Source organism: Cataglyphis hispanica, chromosome 17 (assembly GCF_021464435.1).
Source record: "Cataglyphis hispanica isolate Lineage 1 chromosome 17, ULB_Chis1_1.0, whole genome shotgun sequence".
Taxonomy (NCBI): Eukaryota; Metazoa; Arthropoda; class Insecta; order Hymenoptera; family Formicidae; genus Cataglyphis; species Cataglyphis hispanica.
The window spans coordinates 3,522,747-3,540,180 of record NC_065970.1 but is presented as its reverse complement, the minus strand read 5'-3'; the positions used below and the strand labels follow the sequence as shown (position 1 = coordinate 3,540,180).

The following is a 17,434-nucleotide window of genomic DNA, read 5'->3' as shown; positions in this document are numbered from 1 at the left end:
TAATTTTTTTTATAAACTTAATTTAGGAACTGTAGAAAATAACATGATACACAATGTTCTACCAAAGCAAGATTGTGTTTCTGCACATTTTTACAACTGCTTTATAAAGTGTAATATTTATGTAGAATTCACTGTCCCAAATATTTCAACAAAAGCAACTAGAATATGATCCCAAATAATTGAGTTTGTCAAAAGCTCAGTTTATGAAGTGACTATTATAAGCTTTGTCAGCAGAAAAATGACAAAATTATACATATCATGGATGTATAATTTTGTATAGATACAAGAATTCGTGCAATTATGTTAATAAAACATAAGCTTAATGTAGATGTATCTCATGCTAATTTGTTACAATGTGCCGTTAGAAACTATGTTGCCAAATTATTGAAAATTGTTTTACTATCTAGAATTCTTCATAATTAGAAGAAAATAAAATTTTAATTTAATTGCATGATTTCTTATTAGAACATATAAAAATTTATAAAAGGGATAAAAGGAAAAGAGAAAAAGTATAAACTCATTTTTTTAAATCAGATATCGGTCATTCTAATTTTATACAATATTATGAAGACGATAATAAGAACTGTATTATATATGTCTCTTTTTTTATTCAGGATGTTACTAAATGTTAATTACTATTTTTTCACAATAGTGATAGTGATATTTGCATTGTTGTATATACGAAATTGTACATAAACGCGTGTATTAATATATATATATATATATATATATATATATATATATGTATATATATATATATATGTATGTATATATATGTATGTATATATATATATATATATATATATATATATATAACACATATATATATGTAATTATAGACAAAATTCATATTGAAACGACTGTCCTGTTTTCACGTTTATATTTTAGGTAAAATGATAAATAATAAGCATCTTGAAATGAATAAACAAATTGACAGAAACATCTGTCGTATATTTTTTCGCCGAAAGTACATTTCGTTCTCTCCAAAAAAAAAAATATTTATGTGAGAATAGATAAGAGATTGTATGTAATTACAGTTAGCGAATATTGTATGGAATATAGATACCCTCGTGTAGTGGTTTTCCTAACCTATATCGAGTTTCGTATTCATTTGCCAAAAGTTGAACGAATTGACACGAGGAGAGATTAACGCGTCTTAATAATAAATGTTAGCAATTAACATATTAATATTTGAGAATTTATCATATATATATAATGTTATATATATTATATAATAATAGCACATCTTCGCTTACATCTTTCAAAATTTTTATTTTCTTACTTTTTTATTTTTTTTTTTAGAATCAAATTTCGACTTGCGGTCTGGATATGTCAAGAGGGATACATTATGGAAACTGCGTCAGAAAGTATTTCATGTTACAAAAATACACAAACTCCCATTGTCTTTGGATGCGACGCGGAGTTTATGGAACTTCTGCGTTCTCACATGAATCCACGATTGATACAAATGCAAATAAAGAAGCTTTCGTAAAGCAAGGACCGATAAGGAATATCAAAGATGGACCTTCTTTGAAGGATTTTTTAAAACCGTCTATTATCGATATTCCCAATGAAGAACCTGTTCCTTATGTGCAGGATATTCGTGGAGAAAATCAAAAAGGTTTTTGACATTTTTTATTATAAAATTTTCTATTGATCATTTTTGTCTATTATAAAATTGTTATTTTCTCTCGCTAGTGTACTTTGAAATTTATGGTTGCCAAATGAATGTAAATGACACTGATATAATATGGTCGATATTGAAATCTCATGGCTACAAACATACGCAAAGCATAGATGATGCAGATATTGTATTGCTTGTTACCTGTTCCATCAGAGACAATGCTGAGCAAAAGGTATGGAACAAGTTGGAGACATTGAACGGCATAAGAAACAAGAAAAAGAAAATGTTTATGTCATCTATGAAGATTGGACTCCTAGGTAAATCTTTTATTAATATTTAATGGTATTAAGATAAAGAATTTTTCTAAATGTTCTGTTCTGAATAAAAATGAATTTTTATGTTAGGATGTATGGCCGAACGCTTAAAGACTAAAATATTAGAGAAGGGTAAGTTTATAGATGTGATAGCAGGTCCTGACAGTTATAAGGATTTACCAAGACTCTTAGCAGTAACAGATAATGAAACGGCTATTAATGTTGTATTATCATTTGATGAAACATATGCAGATGTGGCACCAGTTAGACTCAATCAAGATTCTATTGGAGCATATGTGTAACGTATATATATAATATATATTTATTAAAAAAAAAATATATATATATTTTTATAAAATATAATATATGTGTATGTAGATATAAATATTTTCATTATGTCTTTAATGAGTTTTAGCTTATTAATTTTATAAACTTTATAATTTATTATACTACATTTTTATCATTTTGATTGAGATTTACAGTTCTATAATGAGAGGTTGTGATAACATGTGCACTTACTGTATCGTGCCATTTACAAGAGGGAGAGAAAGGTCTCGACCGGTTGCGAGCATACTCGACGAAGTTCGACAATTATCTGATCAAGGTGTAAAAGAAATAACTCTCCTTGGTCAAAACGTGAATAGTTACAGAGATTTGTCACAATCGGAATTTGTTGTACCCACTGATACAGAGACTCATCTTGCTAAAGGCTTCAAAACAGTATATAAGAATAAAAAGGGTGGTTTAAGATTCAGTGATCTTCTAGACAAAGTCTCTTTGATTAACCCGGAAATAAGAATAAGGTATCTTTATATTAAAGAGAGAAAACATATCAATATACTTATATATTTGTGTACTAACAATATGATAATTTCTAGATTTACGTCGCCTCATCCCAAGGATTTTCCCGACGAGGTATTGCACTTGATAGCCGAAAGACCGAATATTTGTAAGCAGATTCACCTACCCGCTCAGAGCGGCAATTCCACGGTTTTAGACAGAATGCGAAGAGGGTACACCAGGGAAGCATATTTAGACTTGGTGTATCATATACGTAATATTTTACCAAATATATACTTCTCCAGCGATTTCATCGCCGGGTTCTGTGGCGAAACCGAAGAAGAGTTTCAAGATACGTTATCGCTAATAGACGAAGTGAAATACAACAGTGCCTATTTATTTGCCTATAGTATGCGCGAAGTATGATCTTTATACTATACATTGCTCGGACAATTAAAGTAAAAGAAATTTAACAAAATATAATAGGAAATTGTTTTTTTACAGAAAACTACAGCGCATCGACGATATAAAGATGATGTTAAATTGCATATAAAAATGGAGCGCTTGAATCGCATGATTAAGTTATACAGAAAGGAAGTAGAAAAATTAAACAAAGCACAAATAGGGCAGCATCAACTCGTTCTTGTAGAAGGCGTAAGTATTTCATCAATTTGATTATTATGTACATACTGAGAGGTATAACAACATCTTTGTTCTCTTTCTTTATTTTCTTTTTCTTTCTTTTCCTCCATGAATTCTTTTAATTTTATATTTTATAAAGATATTAAACTTATATGTTCTAACCTTTCTTTTTTCTTTTAATATATTGACTATTAAATAAATAATATTAAATATAATTATCATTTTTTTTGCAAAAGTACGTAATCGTGCATAAAAGTAATAATTTTTTATGTATTTTTTATTGATAGCCAAGCAAGAGAAGCAGTGAACACCTACAAGGTAGAAACGATGGCAACGTAAGAGTTATATTACCAGCTACAGTTACTCGAATTAGTCGACATTTAGCCACAACAAGGAAGATACAGCCTGGTGATTATGTTGTTGTACGAATCGACAATGCCACTTCTCAGACTTTACAAGGAATACCTTTATATTGTTCTTCTATTATTGAATATTCGTTAGACAAAGATAATAATTGTGTTACATTTAATCAGTAGGAATTATAATATCTACAAGTTATACAAGTGAGTTTTCTTTTAATTTATAATATCCATTGATAATCAATTATTTTCAAACATACATTTATTCCCGATAGATAAATATTTTATTTTCAAATATGATATATAATAGATACATAATATTTATTAAAACACATTTGCGTGATATCGATTGTTAATAAGTTAAAAAACTTTATCACTTGATTTTGACGTTAATATTTTCAAGTTTGATAACTAGATGGCAGAAAATCATAACCACACTTGCGCATGCGTATAGTGAGTAGTATGATCATTCAAGTTCAGGTTATGAATTGTGAAGTAAAGTGTTGTTTAGTTGTTTACGGATATTAGATTTGTTATCGATGCTCTGATTGTGCGAACGATTGCAAAATCCTACTAGGGGCGATTTTTTTATACAAAAATGGCATGTAGATTGAGCGTTACCATAAATAAGCATCACAACTGCTAACCTTTCTTCAGATATGTGATATTAAGTTTGAAGATTAACTGTTTTCTGTTTGGAATGATCTTTTAATGTAGCAGCACGCAGCAATTATGACAATAACAATAATAATAAGTTACTAATAATAAGTAATAATATTGTTAGAACAAGCCGGATTTACAGCCTGTTCTCGTCGCGTTTCTTTCTTTGTGCATATAATTATCGTCATAGAAAGAAACGAAACACAAAAGCGCTGTTGCCGGATATCACATAGAACGCGTTCTATTACGCTCTTCAAAATTGCTATCTTGACATAAATGTTCTAAAATGTACCAGGCTTCCAACGATGGTATTCCACCACCTGCCGTAACAGGATTTTCATCGCCAAGTATCGCACCTAGCTTTGTGCCACCTATTATGCCTGCGGCACCTTTTATTCCTCCTCCCAGTCTACCGCCAGGTCCTCCGGGTATAATGCCGCCTCAGTTTTCTATACCTCCGCCAGGTTTTACTTTTCCCATTACTGCTGCACCTTCTCCAGAGGCTGGAGTCATAGGTTAATATTTATTGCTAAATACTCACATCGATACGATAAATCTATCATAAATGTGAATTTATTCTTCTTTTGTACAGCTGCATCACCACAGATAACAGCACCGGGGATTCCTCCTCCTTCGCCTATCACCAATGACACCACCACCTCGACGATGTCCATTTCCACATCAGAGAAGAAGAGCGACTGGAGTGAACACAAAGCACCGGATGGCAGAACATATTACTATAATAGTATTACGAAGCAATCGTTGTGGGAGAAACCGGACGAATTGAAGACCCCGAGTGAATTGTTATTGTCGCAGTGTCCTTGGAAGGAATATAAATCGGAAAACGGCAAAATATATTATCACAATGTAACGACTAAGGAATCCAGATGGACAATACCACCGGAATTGGAAGAATTGAAAACTCGAATCCTGGCCGAGGAAGCTGCAGCGGCCGCCGCTGCCGCTGTAGCAAGTACCACAAATTCGTGAGTAGAATTAATTTATGATATATAAAAATATAGATATATATCTTAATTGATTTTAATGTTTTTTCTATATTTATCATGATTTCTCTGTATTTTCAGCAATATAGTTCCTGTAGCCATGCAACATTTATCACCAAATATCACGACTATATCACAGACTAGTACACCAGAACCAGGTGGAAAATCTGCCATCGAGCAAGCGATGGCCGCAACCCTTGCGGCGATTAATATTCCGACACCACCTACAAAGCCAGATGAAGATAGCAATTCCGCAATGGGATCGGCTAATGATAGTCGTACCAGCACTCCTGAGCCAAAAATGCAATTTAAAGATAAAAAGGAAGCAATTGAGGCATTTAAAGAATTATTAAAGGAAAGGGACGTTCCATCAAATGCTACGTGGGAGCAGGCGGTTAAATTGATTCAGAATGATCCTAGATATCCACAGATGAAGAAATTGAATGAACGTAAACAGGTCTTCAATTCGTACAAGACACAAAAACTAAAAGAAGAGCGTGAACAAGAGAGACTCAGGTAGCTTTTTACATTTACTTATTGAACTATAAGATTGTGTTGAATCAAGTAAGGTAAAATAGTAAAGTAGTACCTCTTTGACAGATTGAAAAAGGCAAAGGAAGATCTGGAGCAATTTTTATTGGAAAACGATAGAATGATGAGTACAACCAAGTATTACAAGTGCGAAGAGCTGTTTGGTAATCTGGAGATTTGGAGAGCTGTCGGGGATTCAGATCGTCGAGACATTTACGAGGATGTCATCTTCAATCTGGCAAAACGTGAGAAAGAGGAAGCAAAACAATTAAAGAAAAGGAATACCAAAAGACTAGCGCAAGTTCTGGATACTATGACCGAGGTGACATACAGGACTACATGGCAGGAAGCTCAGGCACTGTTGCTACAGCATCCTGCATTTGCAGAAGATGCAGACTTACTGGAGATGGACAAGGAGGATGCCTTGATTGTCTTCGAGAATCATATTCGCCAATTGGAGAAGGACGAAGAAGAAGAGAAAGAATGTGAGAAAAAACGTAGAAAACGACAGGAAAGGAAAAACAGAGATGGTTTCATAGTAAGTATTTTAGGCTTTTGATTTATTGTTATAATTATTATATTTGTATCGATATTTTTGTTGTAGTGATCAAAGTATAGACTTCTTTCATGTAAAAACAATATAGTCAAATTATTTTGTTTTAATCTAATTATAATTTTTATGTTTTAGTATTTACTTGATGAACTTCACGAACAAGGTAAACTTACATCAATGTCGCTGTGGGTGGAGTTGTATCCCATGCTGTCCGCAGATCTTCGATTCTCGGCTATGCTCGGACAATCAGGTTCGACTCCATTAGATCTTTTCAAATTCTACGTCGAAGACTTAAAGTCTCGATTCCATGATGAGAAGAAGATCATTCGTGAGATACTTAAAGACAAGAATTTTGAAGTGCAAGTCAATACGACTTTCGAGGAATTCGCTACAGTCGTATGCGAAGATCGAAAGTCGGCCACTCTAGACGCGGGTAACGTTAAACTAACATACAATCTATTATTGGAAAAAGCAGAAGCTCGCGAAAAGGAACGTGTTAAGGAAGAAACGCGAAAGTTTAAGAAATTGGAGACAGGTTTCAAAAATTTACTCAAGACGTTGAATGTGGACTATCAAATGACATGGGAAGATGTGAGGGCGAAAATTGAGGAAGAACAAGATTTCAAAGCGATCACTTTGGAAAGTGAAAGAATACGCATATTCAAGGAATATCAGCATGAACTTGAAGAGAGTTGCAGTCATCATCATATTAGAAGCAAGAAGAAAAAGGCGAAAAAGTTGAAACGTAAATCACGATCGCGTTCGCACAGCGTGAGTATCATTAAATTATCGCAATTGCTTTTTGTTTTTAATAGTTTCAATTTTAATAAGTGCAAATAATGTAAAATTGTTATCTCTTCTTGATAGGAATCGGAAGGTAGTGACAAAGGTATGAAGAGAAAACGGCATAAGTCACGTTCACCCAGTATTCTCAGCAAGTCCGACAGTTCTGAATCGGAAACGAGGAAATCTAAGAGAAAGAAAAACAAACGGAAGAGAGGTCGCAGTCATTCTGTATGTATTTTAATAATATTAGAAGTTTGTGTTGAAAGTAGATTTTATATATTTCATCACGTTTCTTTCAATATTTCCATAGCGCTCTCATTCGAGACTTGCATCTTCCGAGGAAGCTTCTCCAGAAAGGAAACGGAAAGAAGAAAAGCATAGGAGACCCTCTATTCACAGTGAGGGATCTGTCACGGAAAATAATGAGCATCATGAACTTTCTGAAGATGAATTAGAAAAACAACGGGCGCAACTCTTGCGCGAGCTTCAAATGCAACAAGAGGAAAATTAAAAACTATGTCAAGCCTTGTTGTGTTTCAAGAAGAAAAGGGGCAGAAAAAAAGAGAACACAAAAAAGATAATGTCCTTTCTGAAATTTAAAATTAGAAATCGTTTATCTTTTTGTTTAATGTTCTCGTATTGAATTAAATGACGATTATCTTTTTTTAAAAATATGTTCTTCGCTACACTGACATCTTTATTATTTTAGAAAATGGTAATATATTAAAATCGAGAATTTAACATATCTAAAATAACGAGTCGAGTCATGTTTGTTTTTAAGAAGAATCATAAATCTGAAATTCGCGCTTTATATATATATATAACGTGGATATTTGCATAAAAATAGATTACATTACATAACGCATTCCGATCTTCTACAGCACACATGATATTTTCTAAAGATGTATCACCTGTCTTATTCTTTTTATTTTTTATGATTTGGTGTTCGTGCATTATTCTTTGTGATTAGAAGTAACGATGCGCGACAAATGGGAAATATAATATTAATCTATCTCTGACGTTACTAAAATACAATAGCTTACAAATTTTCTTCTCGGCATTATCGGTTTGCGTTAGCGTGTAAATTGACTTCTCTACACTACACTAAGATTAATAAAGTTTGCCATTACATAATGTAATTAGGTATTATTCATTTTAATAGAGTCAAGAAGTAATTGTGACTAGCAAAGAATTTATTCTGTTATATTCTCTCTTTTTCTCTTAGTATAATAATATCGTATATATTTCTATTTTTTATTTTTATTTTATTATATATTTTTCTAATTTTTAGCTGAGAAGATTGGAATTGCATACTTTCCTTAAATTCTATTTTAATATCAAAGAAATTTTGCACACGACTACATGTTTTGAATCCTCCATATCTATCGAGGTGATGAAAAAAAGTATATTTCAATTACATAACATTCCTATAATTCTTATAATCAATCACGCGTTTGTATGCTGCGATATGTTTGGCATTTAAACACACATTCGCTTCTTGTAGCAGTACATTGTAGTCTATAGATGTTATCATTATTTCTATGAGCAAAGCAGATGCTAGAAGCGAATATCTTGTAGAAAAAAAGGAGAGAAAATAATCGCACACCAAGAGAAAAGTTAATCGTTTTTTCAAGTTTTTAATCGTCAAGTAAGAGATTGACTTTTTAAAATACACGCATTTGATATTAAAATAGAATTTAAGGAAAGTATGCAATTCCAATCTTCTCAGCTAAAAATTAGAAAAATATATAATAAAATAAAAATAAAAAATAGAAATATATACGATATTATTATACTAAGAGAAAAAGAGAGAATATCAGAATTCAATTCTATATGATATATCTCGTTTTATGTAAAACTCTTATGTAAAACTATCGCACGAGATATGCGATATACATTATGTTCTCTGATCAACCATCATTGATTTTAATTGGACCTAATGCAGTCATAAGTGATGTAGTTTAGGCCGTGAGTCGAAGATGCATCAATTGTCCAAATTTTTTTTTTTTTTTTCGAAGGGGAAAAGAATACATAGAGATAACAAAATAAAAAATCGGTATTATTTAATTTTAATACAAGGCTGAAAAAAAATTGAAAAATTTCCAATTACAATTTAATATTATAATAGTAGACAAATATAGAGGAACGCAAAGAGAAGACAAAACGGTAATAAAATTAAATAAGATTGGATAGAGATAGAAAATTAATTTTTTTTTGTAATTTTAATAGTAAATAATATCTATTCTGGATATTCGATACGAAAACGATGGTAATTCTATCATCGGGATAGTAGACTCGCTGTACTCCGGGCTCCGAGGTAATCGCCAGGTGATCGTACGTCCCTGGGCGTTCCCGCGAAAAGTGGGGAACATTCTGGTAGCGCGCTTCGGCTGATCGCCCGATGGTGTGCGGTGACATCGAGCTGTTTCTTCGCAGTTTCGGCAATTCGGCACGACTGCCGAAGAAGAAGAGGAAGAGAAGGAGAAAGAGGAGAGGAGATCCGCTCGCGATTGGATCCATCGATCGTGTCATCGTATTGGCAGGATCTGTCACTCAAAGGGTTCCGTGTTTTCGCCCTTCAACATCGTCGTCTTTAACGAAGGGTGCCGACGTCATTCCTCTCTCCCTCTCACTGACTCCCGTCCCCGTCTCCGTTGAAAGATGTTGGGCCTGGTTTGCCGTCAGGCATTGCTGGCGAATACCCAAAAGTGAGTAATAAACCGATTCTCGAAGCTACTCGAATCGTCCTCGAGCTTTTTCCTCGCGACTGGACGGACGTTCGTGAACGTTGTCCTTCCAGGCGATCGATCATCGAGTGACATACGGTCGCCCTATGGATAACCCAATCTCCGCTCGGCGATCCTCTCCAATTTTTTGGCCTTGCGAACAAAAAATTTATTGTCGCGATGTTTCACTCATCATGTCGCAAGATTTGTTCGACAGTGTCGACACACTATCCCGTTGAATCCAAGCTCAGATTCTACTCGAACGGATAATCCGGCATGATGATGATGCGTCACGTCACCTACGCGACAAGTCCAATCGCACGTAAATACTCGCGATGTCTTTGATGGCCGAGTATTTCACGCGTAGTTCAATCCTGAATGTTAAAAAGTCAATCGCATCGCGTGTAACAATGCGTCCTTAATTAAATTCGTTGACTTCCGCATGAGCAGACTTAATATCCGACTTGCTTTTAATATTTACATTAGAATAGTTTCTTTTTTATCTTTCTTAAGAAATAAGAGGCTATGAACAAAAGAGATCGTTTGAATTAATTGGAGCTTGGACAAAGAGCGTCTTGTCAAACGTAAGGACGCGTCTTGACAGCTGACTCATTGTCAATGTCAGTTTGTCAACTCGCTGACCATGGTCGGCTATATTTTTATATTTTTATATATTGTTTTATCTATTATGTCAGATTTTTTTTTTATCCAGATAACACAATATTGTTTGACTATTCTATTTGTCAAATATACTATTTTGAGGATAATTTCCTACAGAATTTTATCTATGAATATCAATGTAATATTCTCTTGTTAAAATAATATTTTATAAATTTTCTTAGCACATTGTATTTAGAACGGTTTCATTTTGAAGTTCTATGCAGATTCATAGATTATCTTTTTCACTTTATTAGAATATTCAAATATTCTATATTTATAGAACAGGCTTGTGCTATCTGGGTTAAGATGGAAGTATCGCCACGGAATAATTTGAATAATACTTGATGTAATTTACTTCCATAATTTATAATTTGTATGAATACTTATTGAAAGTTTTAGTGGTTGAATCTTTTTTTACAAATGTGTTTTTAAAGTTAAATAACGTCATTAGCGACCTTGCGTCGAAAAAGACAAAATTAGACGCGAGCGTTCTTATTTTAGCAAAAACATATGTGTTTAATCGCGAGAAATTCTTTTGTCAAATATTAATTTCCATTTTTGTCACATTTACATGTCACATTTACTAACATATGTATATAGTCGTAACGTTGATAGCATAATCATGCCTATGTATAAAAGTAATTGAAAATGGGAATGAAAAATATTATCTATGTTAATTATTGATAACCACGCTAATTAGGATCAAGCGAAAAAGAGATTACATAGTCGTTTTTTTTCTGCGTGTCCACGCGAATATCTTAATATTCTCTCTCGTCTTTTTTCTAGTATGTTAATTTCACACTTGACTTATCGCTTGAAGAACGATAATTTTTGTCAGCATAGGAGACGATATCTTAAATGTATTTCTTATATATAAATGCGGCTGTGATATTTATGAATGGATATGTTAGATAAAATATTTTGCTCAAGTGTGACAGCATAAGTAAACAAGAGGCTCGTCTCCAAACTCAAATGCATATTTGACGACTGCGATAAGATTGTTAACTCGAGATTTTACCACAAAAGTGGCTAGATAAATATTTGAATATCTTATCGGGAAGCTCTTCAGAGGACTTAGATAAATCTCCATTTATCTGCTGATGTATCTTTGTTTTGGCAGAAATTAAAAAGAACTTCTTTTCTCTCTTTCTATTAATGTTATTATTATTATCTATTTGACAGAATCGGCGCTAGATGCTTAGGATCAATAGTGCCGGTGCCATGTCCGCCGGAATTTCCTCTGGAAAATGAACCCATTCTTAGCTACAAGAAGGGCAGTCCGGAAAGAGCGGAACTGGAGAAGGTCTTGGGCAGCATGGCCAATGAATGTGAGGAGGTGCCGTTAGTTATAGGAAACGAGGAGATCAAAACCGACTTATGCAAATATCAGGTCATGGTATGTATATATTATATAATCGCGTAGCACGAACTTGAACTTTTCTCTAATTAATGCAATCTTTCAGCCACATAATCACAAGGAAAAGATCGCCAAGTATTACTGGGCGACGCCGGAGCTCGTGAAGAAGGCGATCGACGTCGCGGTGAAGGCGCAACGGGAATGGGAGAAGTGGCCGATCGAGAAACGGTTGGAGATGTGGCTGAGGATAGCAGATCTCATGGCGACCAAGTACAGGCAGTATTTAAACGCCGCGACGATGCTCGGCCAGAGCAAGACCGTGATACAGGCGGAGATCGACAGCGCTGCGGAATTGATCGACTTCTTCAGGATGCACGCGTATTTCGCGAAGGAGAGCATCAAGTATCAGCCGATCTCGCCGAATTTTCAGATTCTCAACTCGATGAGGTATCGCGGTATGGACGGTTTCGTCGCGGCGGTATCGCCTTTCAACTTTACCGCGATCGGCGGCAACCTCAGCTATACGCCGGCTCTGATGGTTTGTAACGCAAACCACACTGTGACAGCGCTTTAATCGAGGCTCTCGCGTCATAATAAAAATGTTATAAGTGCGTGTCAACATGTACCGCGATTGCAGGGCAACGCTGTGCTATGGAAGCCGTCCGACACCGCGTTATTGTCCAACTGGTGGATCTTTAAGATATGCAGGGAGGCCGGAGTACCGCCTGGCGTGGTGAATTTCATTCCGTGCGAGGGACCCGTGTTCGGCGACACCATCACGTCCTCGCCTTATCTCGCCGGACTTAACTTTACCGGCTCGGTACCGACATTCAACCGTCTGTGGATACAGGTCGGCCAGAACCTCGCCAAATATAGGAACTATCCGAAATTGATTGGCGAGTGCGGCGGTAAGAATTATCATTTCGTTCACCCGAGCGCGGACGTGGAATCAGTCATCAACGCAACGATAAAGAGCGCGTTCGAGTATAACGGACAAAAATGCTCCGCTTGCAGTAGAATGTACGTGCCGGAGTCTTTGTGGGGTAAGGTAAGTGAAAATGCCGCTTTGTTAAATTCTTTACCCTATTATTTATTTCGAGTGATTGATTTTTCAAACTCTCTCTTGTTTCAGATAAAAGATGGTCTCTTAGATCTTCGTAAGAAACTCAAGCTCGGCGATGTTCAAGATTTTACTGTGTTCACCGGCGCCGTTATAGACGCCATAGCGTTTAAACGTATTACTAGTTACATCGATTATGCGAAGAAATCACCCAAGATGGAAATTCTCGGCGGTGGAGGCTCCGACGATTCGTATGTTTTGCGATTATTATTAGCGCAATGTTAATGTTTGTAACCGTTATTCTTAAGCGAATCTCCTTCCTAGGTGTGGATATTTCATCGAACCGACAATAGTACAAAGCAAAGATCCAAAAGAGAAACTCATGACAGAAGAAATATTTGGACCGGTACTTACGGTTTACGTTTACAAGAATTCCGACCTGGACGAAACGGTAAAATTGGTAGAGACATCAACGCCATACGCCTTAACAGGCGCAATATTCGCAGAAGATGAGTAAGTAGATTGTATTGCTATAATTGCTATACTTGATTCCACATATGTGACAAGAGTAAAAAAGAAATTAGATAAAAATGTCTCATAGATTATATTTTAAATTGCATGCTGATTTCTCTAAACTTAAACACGTATATATATTGTATTACGATAAATTATTGTATTACGATAAATTCGCATTCATTATTGTAGAAAATGGGCAAAAAAGGCGCTTGAGGATTTTAAATATACTGCCGGTAATTTTTACGTCAATGATAAATCGACCGGATCAGTGGTCGGCCAACAACCGTTTGGTGGCAGTCGAATGTCTGGTACAAATGACAAAGCTGGCGGACCGCATTACCCTCTTCGCTGGGCATCTCCTCAATCTATTAAGGAGAATTTTGCACCTTTACGGGAGTATGACTATCCATACATGCGATCTTAATCACGGGCGATTATTGATTCATCGACGTGATATCTGGTAATTTAGATTGGCGATAGTCGCGCGCGTCGCAAATTGAGAAACACTCTCACGTTCGCAATATCTGATAAGAAAAGAACCGATTAGAAGCATTACACACTGCGATATTAATATATCCTGCATTGACTCGAGGAAGGATTTCAGTGTTGTATAAATTCATAAAACATTAACAGATCGTAAAAATGTTATTTTTTCAATTAAGTTTCTTAATTGGGAAAATCAAATCAATTGTATAATTACAGAAATAACATGAAATGTTATATATCACATATAAAATGAAATTTTTACTTGAGTAATATTCTTACCTCATGATATGACATTCGTCCGGTTCTGACTAATCAGAAAATAGAGAAGGAAAATTATATGTCATATATCAAGAATAAAAGAATAAGAATAAGGAAAGATAGTAAAATAAAAAATAAGCATCATGAGATAAGATCTTATATGTTAAATTAATTTAACATGCAAAAATTGAAAAAAAAAAAGATTAATTTTATGCACTTTGCGTAAGCATTTTGTCTCGATAGAAAACAGTAAATATGCGACCACAGTTTTATGATGCACAATAGAGACACGATTAGATTTTTTTTTAGATGAATTAATGCTAGAGAGAGGAAGAGTCGCACATACACACACACACACACACACACGCACGCACACACACAGCTTTGTAAGCAAATTATAATATATTTAACCGCCTTCGAATGTTTTTAACATTACTTCACAGCGGATACGAATGTGATCGGTCTTGCTACCCGCGGACATTGCATCGTAAGCATTATATTCGTCACTAGTACACATTATCAAAGTATTACCTGATGTGCATTTTGAAAACGCGAGATCTTTTTATCGTGACATGATCTTTTTTTCTTTGTGTCTCTCTCCCTCTCGGTATAATAAAACTTTTATAACTCAGGTTCCGGGCGATCGTGCTAGAGAAAGAAATGAAAGCAAAACGACGCGTTTATTTATCAAAGAGTTCTTTGATACATGTGAGAGGTATCTACATAATCTCTCAAAATTATAATCGATACTGGATATCGCTATTGTCAAGTGTCCTCATTGTCGACGGGATAGAATAAATATTAATGTGATCGATAAAGCGCTTTGGCTTGAAGATCCTATTTAAGCGGTGCGCTATATAATATATTCTACATTTCTTTTTTTATTACTATTAGTAAAATTGTGTGATGCGGGTATGCAATGACTTTGGTTCCTTTGTAATGTACTTTGTAAGATTGTATATACAGAAGACGATCTCTGTAACAGTTAATAGACCTTTTAGATATACCCCATAGACCTGATATCATCAATTGTCCTATGGTATCGTTCGCGATATGGCTGAGACAAGATCGACGAGATTTCGCGAAGCGATAAGTGGCCGAGGACATAGTAACTGACAATATGTTGTATACTGCGGCTAATGTTACAGCGTTATTTAAGTGTACAGCAATAAAAAAATATATATATAAATTAATATATATTATATACATGTATCTTTATTGCTATCTTGTCGAAGGTGTAATAAAGAAACGCGCCATTTTTTGAAATATCGGACGTGACGTCATACAGAATAGCGTTATCTTGGCTGCGGTCGGGAAGATGTTAGAAATGCTTCGAAGCATTTGATTGACCAATCAGGACAAAAAGAGCAAAGATTTCTTTATTCTGATTGGTTAATGTAATGCTTCGAAGCATTTCTAGCGTCTTTCCGACCGCAGCCCTCGAAACTCAAAATCTCCATTGCTCTTTCTTCCGTGATTCCACGCATAGGGAAGAAGTAACGTGAGTATATTCCCGAAATTTTTCAATATTATTTTATATATGTCATGATAACGAAACAATTTTGCATGATTTTCATTAAGCTATATAAGACGTTAAGAAATCACTTATAAAAAGGGAATATCATCATGTTTGTGTATTTGCCACGTGTATGTATTTGTTAGGTTAATTATAATCCTTTCAATGTTTTATTCAATATCAAGAATTATTGTATTTTATCTAATACCTTAATACAATTTCTGTGTTCATATAATTAATAACAATTAGAAAATATTTAATTACATTACACATAATGATTATAATGACATATTAGGCACAGCAGTTATCAACAATATTTTTAACAAGCTAAAATAATTTTTTTTAATACAAATTATATTTTATTTGATACAATTTTGATATATTATAACATTTTTCATTACAGAATGGCGGACGCTGCTCCAGCCGCACGCGGAGGCTTTCGTGGAGGTTTCGGTTCTCGTGGAGGCGATCGTGGAGGTCTGAGAGGCCGAGGTCGTGGAGGTAGAGGTCGAGGACGCGGCCGTGGACGCGGCAAGGAAGACAGCAAGGAATGGATCCCTGTCACTAAGCTTGGTCGTCTGGTCAGAGACGGTAAGATTCAGTCCCTCGAGCACATCTACTTATTCTCTTTACCTATCAAGGAGTACGAGATCATTGACAAATTCCTCGGACCGGATCTAAAGGATGAGGTCTTGAAAATCATGCCAGTACAAAAGCAGACTAGAGCGGGTCAACGTACACGTTTTAAGGTAAATCTAAAGTCTTTTTCTTTTCCCGACATAATTAATTAAAATTGACAAGAAAATTAGAGGCGACAGCCTAATAATCTCTAATCCTAATTTAAAAAGTTATATATGATAAGAATAATTAAAATAAAATATTTTATATAGGCTTTTGTTGCCATCGGAGACAGCAATGGTCACATAGGATTAGGAGTAAAGTGCTCCAAGGAAGTAGCCACTGCCATTCGTGGTGCTATTATTCTGGCCAAGCTGTCCGTCGTGCCAGTTCGACGTGGTTACTGGGGTAACAAGATCGGCAAGCCTCACACAGTGCCGTGTAAGGTGACTGGCAAATGTGGTTCCGTGCAAGTGCGCCTGATACCAGCGCCCAGAGGTACCGGCATCGTATCTGCTCCGGTTCCCAAGAAGCTGCTTCAAATGGCTGGTATCGAGGATTGTTACACCTCAGCCAGGGGATCCACCTGTACGCTTGGTAATTTTGCCAAGGCGACTTACGCTGCAATCGCTAAGACGTATGCGTATCTTACACCTGATTTGTGGAAGGAACAGGCTCTGGCTAAGGCGCCATATCAAGAATATGCCGACTTTTTGTCAAAAACTCATAAAGGAGGCGTTAGAGCGGCCGAAGTTGTCTAAATAAACATCCTCCAGTCTCAGGAGAGCTCTTTAAAAAAATTATCAAATGCATCATTATTTTCCTTCCGCATTTTTCGATTCCTTGAAAGTTAATGTATTGTATACTTTAACTTTAGGTGTGTATGTGTATGTTTGTATTTAAAATTAATATGAGTTTTTTATTTGTCAATATGTTTTATCGAAAGTAATTTAGATTTAAATCTATTTTATATAATATATGTAA

At 35.1% G+C, this 17,434-nt stretch overlaps 4 protein-coding genes across 7 annotated transcripts; all 4 read left to right on the top strand.

Annotated features, from left to right (window-relative positions):
- Positions 1-823: 823 nt before the first annotated feature.
- LOC126855844 (CDK5RAP1-like protein) lies at positions 824-3,923 on the top strand. 2 transcript variants are annotated; one of them, XM_050603857.1, is made up of 8 exons: positions 824-888; positions 1,303-1,621; positions 1,699-1,941; positions 2,029-2,236; positions 2,421-2,741; positions 2,817-3,138; positions 3,223-3,372; positions 3,648-3,923. In XM_050603857.1, the coding sequence occupies exons 2-8, from the start codon at positions 1,330-1,332 to the stop codon at positions 3,894-3,896; spliced, it is 1,785 nt and encodes a 594-aa protein (XP_050459814.1). In that variant the 5' UTR covers positions 824-888; positions 1,303-1,329; the 3' UTR covers positions 3,897-3,923. The 2 variants fall into 2 exon arrangements, with proteins under 2 accessions (XP_050459814.1, XP_050459813.1); XM_050603856.1 differs by lacking the exon at positions 824-888 and adding an exon at positions 1,016-1,168.
- Positions 3,783-8,392, top strand: LOC126855838 (pre-mRNA-processing factor 40 homolog A). Of its 3 annotated transcripts, none has more exons than XM_050603842.1 (8): positions 3,783-3,923; positions 4,675-4,894; positions 4,972-5,365; positions 5,465-5,899; positions 5,984-6,452; positions 6,603-7,238; positions 7,335-7,481; positions 7,564-8,392. In XM_050603842.1, exons 2-8 carry the CDS (start codon positions 4,756-4,758, stop codon positions 7,762-7,764), a joined length of 2,421 nt encoding a protein of 806 aa, XP_050459799.1. In that variant the 5' UTR covers positions 3,783-3,923; positions 4,675-4,755; the 3' UTR covers positions 7,765-8,392. The 3 variants fall into 3 exon arrangements, with proteins under 3 accessions (XP_050459799.1, XP_050459798.1, XP_050459800.1); XM_050603841.1 differs by lacking the exon at positions 3,783-3,923 and adding an exon at positions 4,165-4,320; XM_050603843.1 differs by lacking the exons at positions 3,783-3,923; positions 4,675-4,894 and adding an exon at positions 4,185-4,320.
- A 1,088-nt stretch (positions 8,393-9,480) lies between these two features.
- Positions 9,481-15,509, top strand: LOC126855847 (delta-1-pyrroline-5-carboxylate dehydrogenase, mitochondrial). Its single transcript, XM_050603861.1, has 7 exons — positions 9,481-9,961; positions 11,822-12,035; positions 12,103-12,534; positions 12,634-13,044; positions 13,129-13,307; positions 13,381-13,569; positions 13,762-15,509. The coding sequence occupies exons 1-7, from the start codon at positions 9,915-9,917 to the stop codon at positions 13,994-13,996; spliced, it is 1,707 nt and encodes a 568-aa protein (XP_050459818.1). The 5' UTR covers positions 9,481-9,914; the 3' UTR covers positions 13,997-15,509.
- A 168-nt stretch (positions 15,510-15,677) lies between these two features.
- LOC126855853 (40S ribosomal protein S2-like) lies at positions 15,678-17,262 on the top strand. The gene is made up of 3 exons (XM_050603874.1): positions 15,678-15,817; positions 16,236-16,581; positions 16,723-17,262. Exons 1-3 carry the CDS (start codon positions 15,717-15,719, stop codon positions 17,209-17,211), a joined length of 936 nt encoding a protein of 311 aa, XP_050459831.1. The 5' UTR covers positions 15,678-15,716; the 3' UTR covers positions 17,212-17,262.
- The last annotated feature ends 172 nt before the right edge of the window (positions 17,263-17,434 follow it).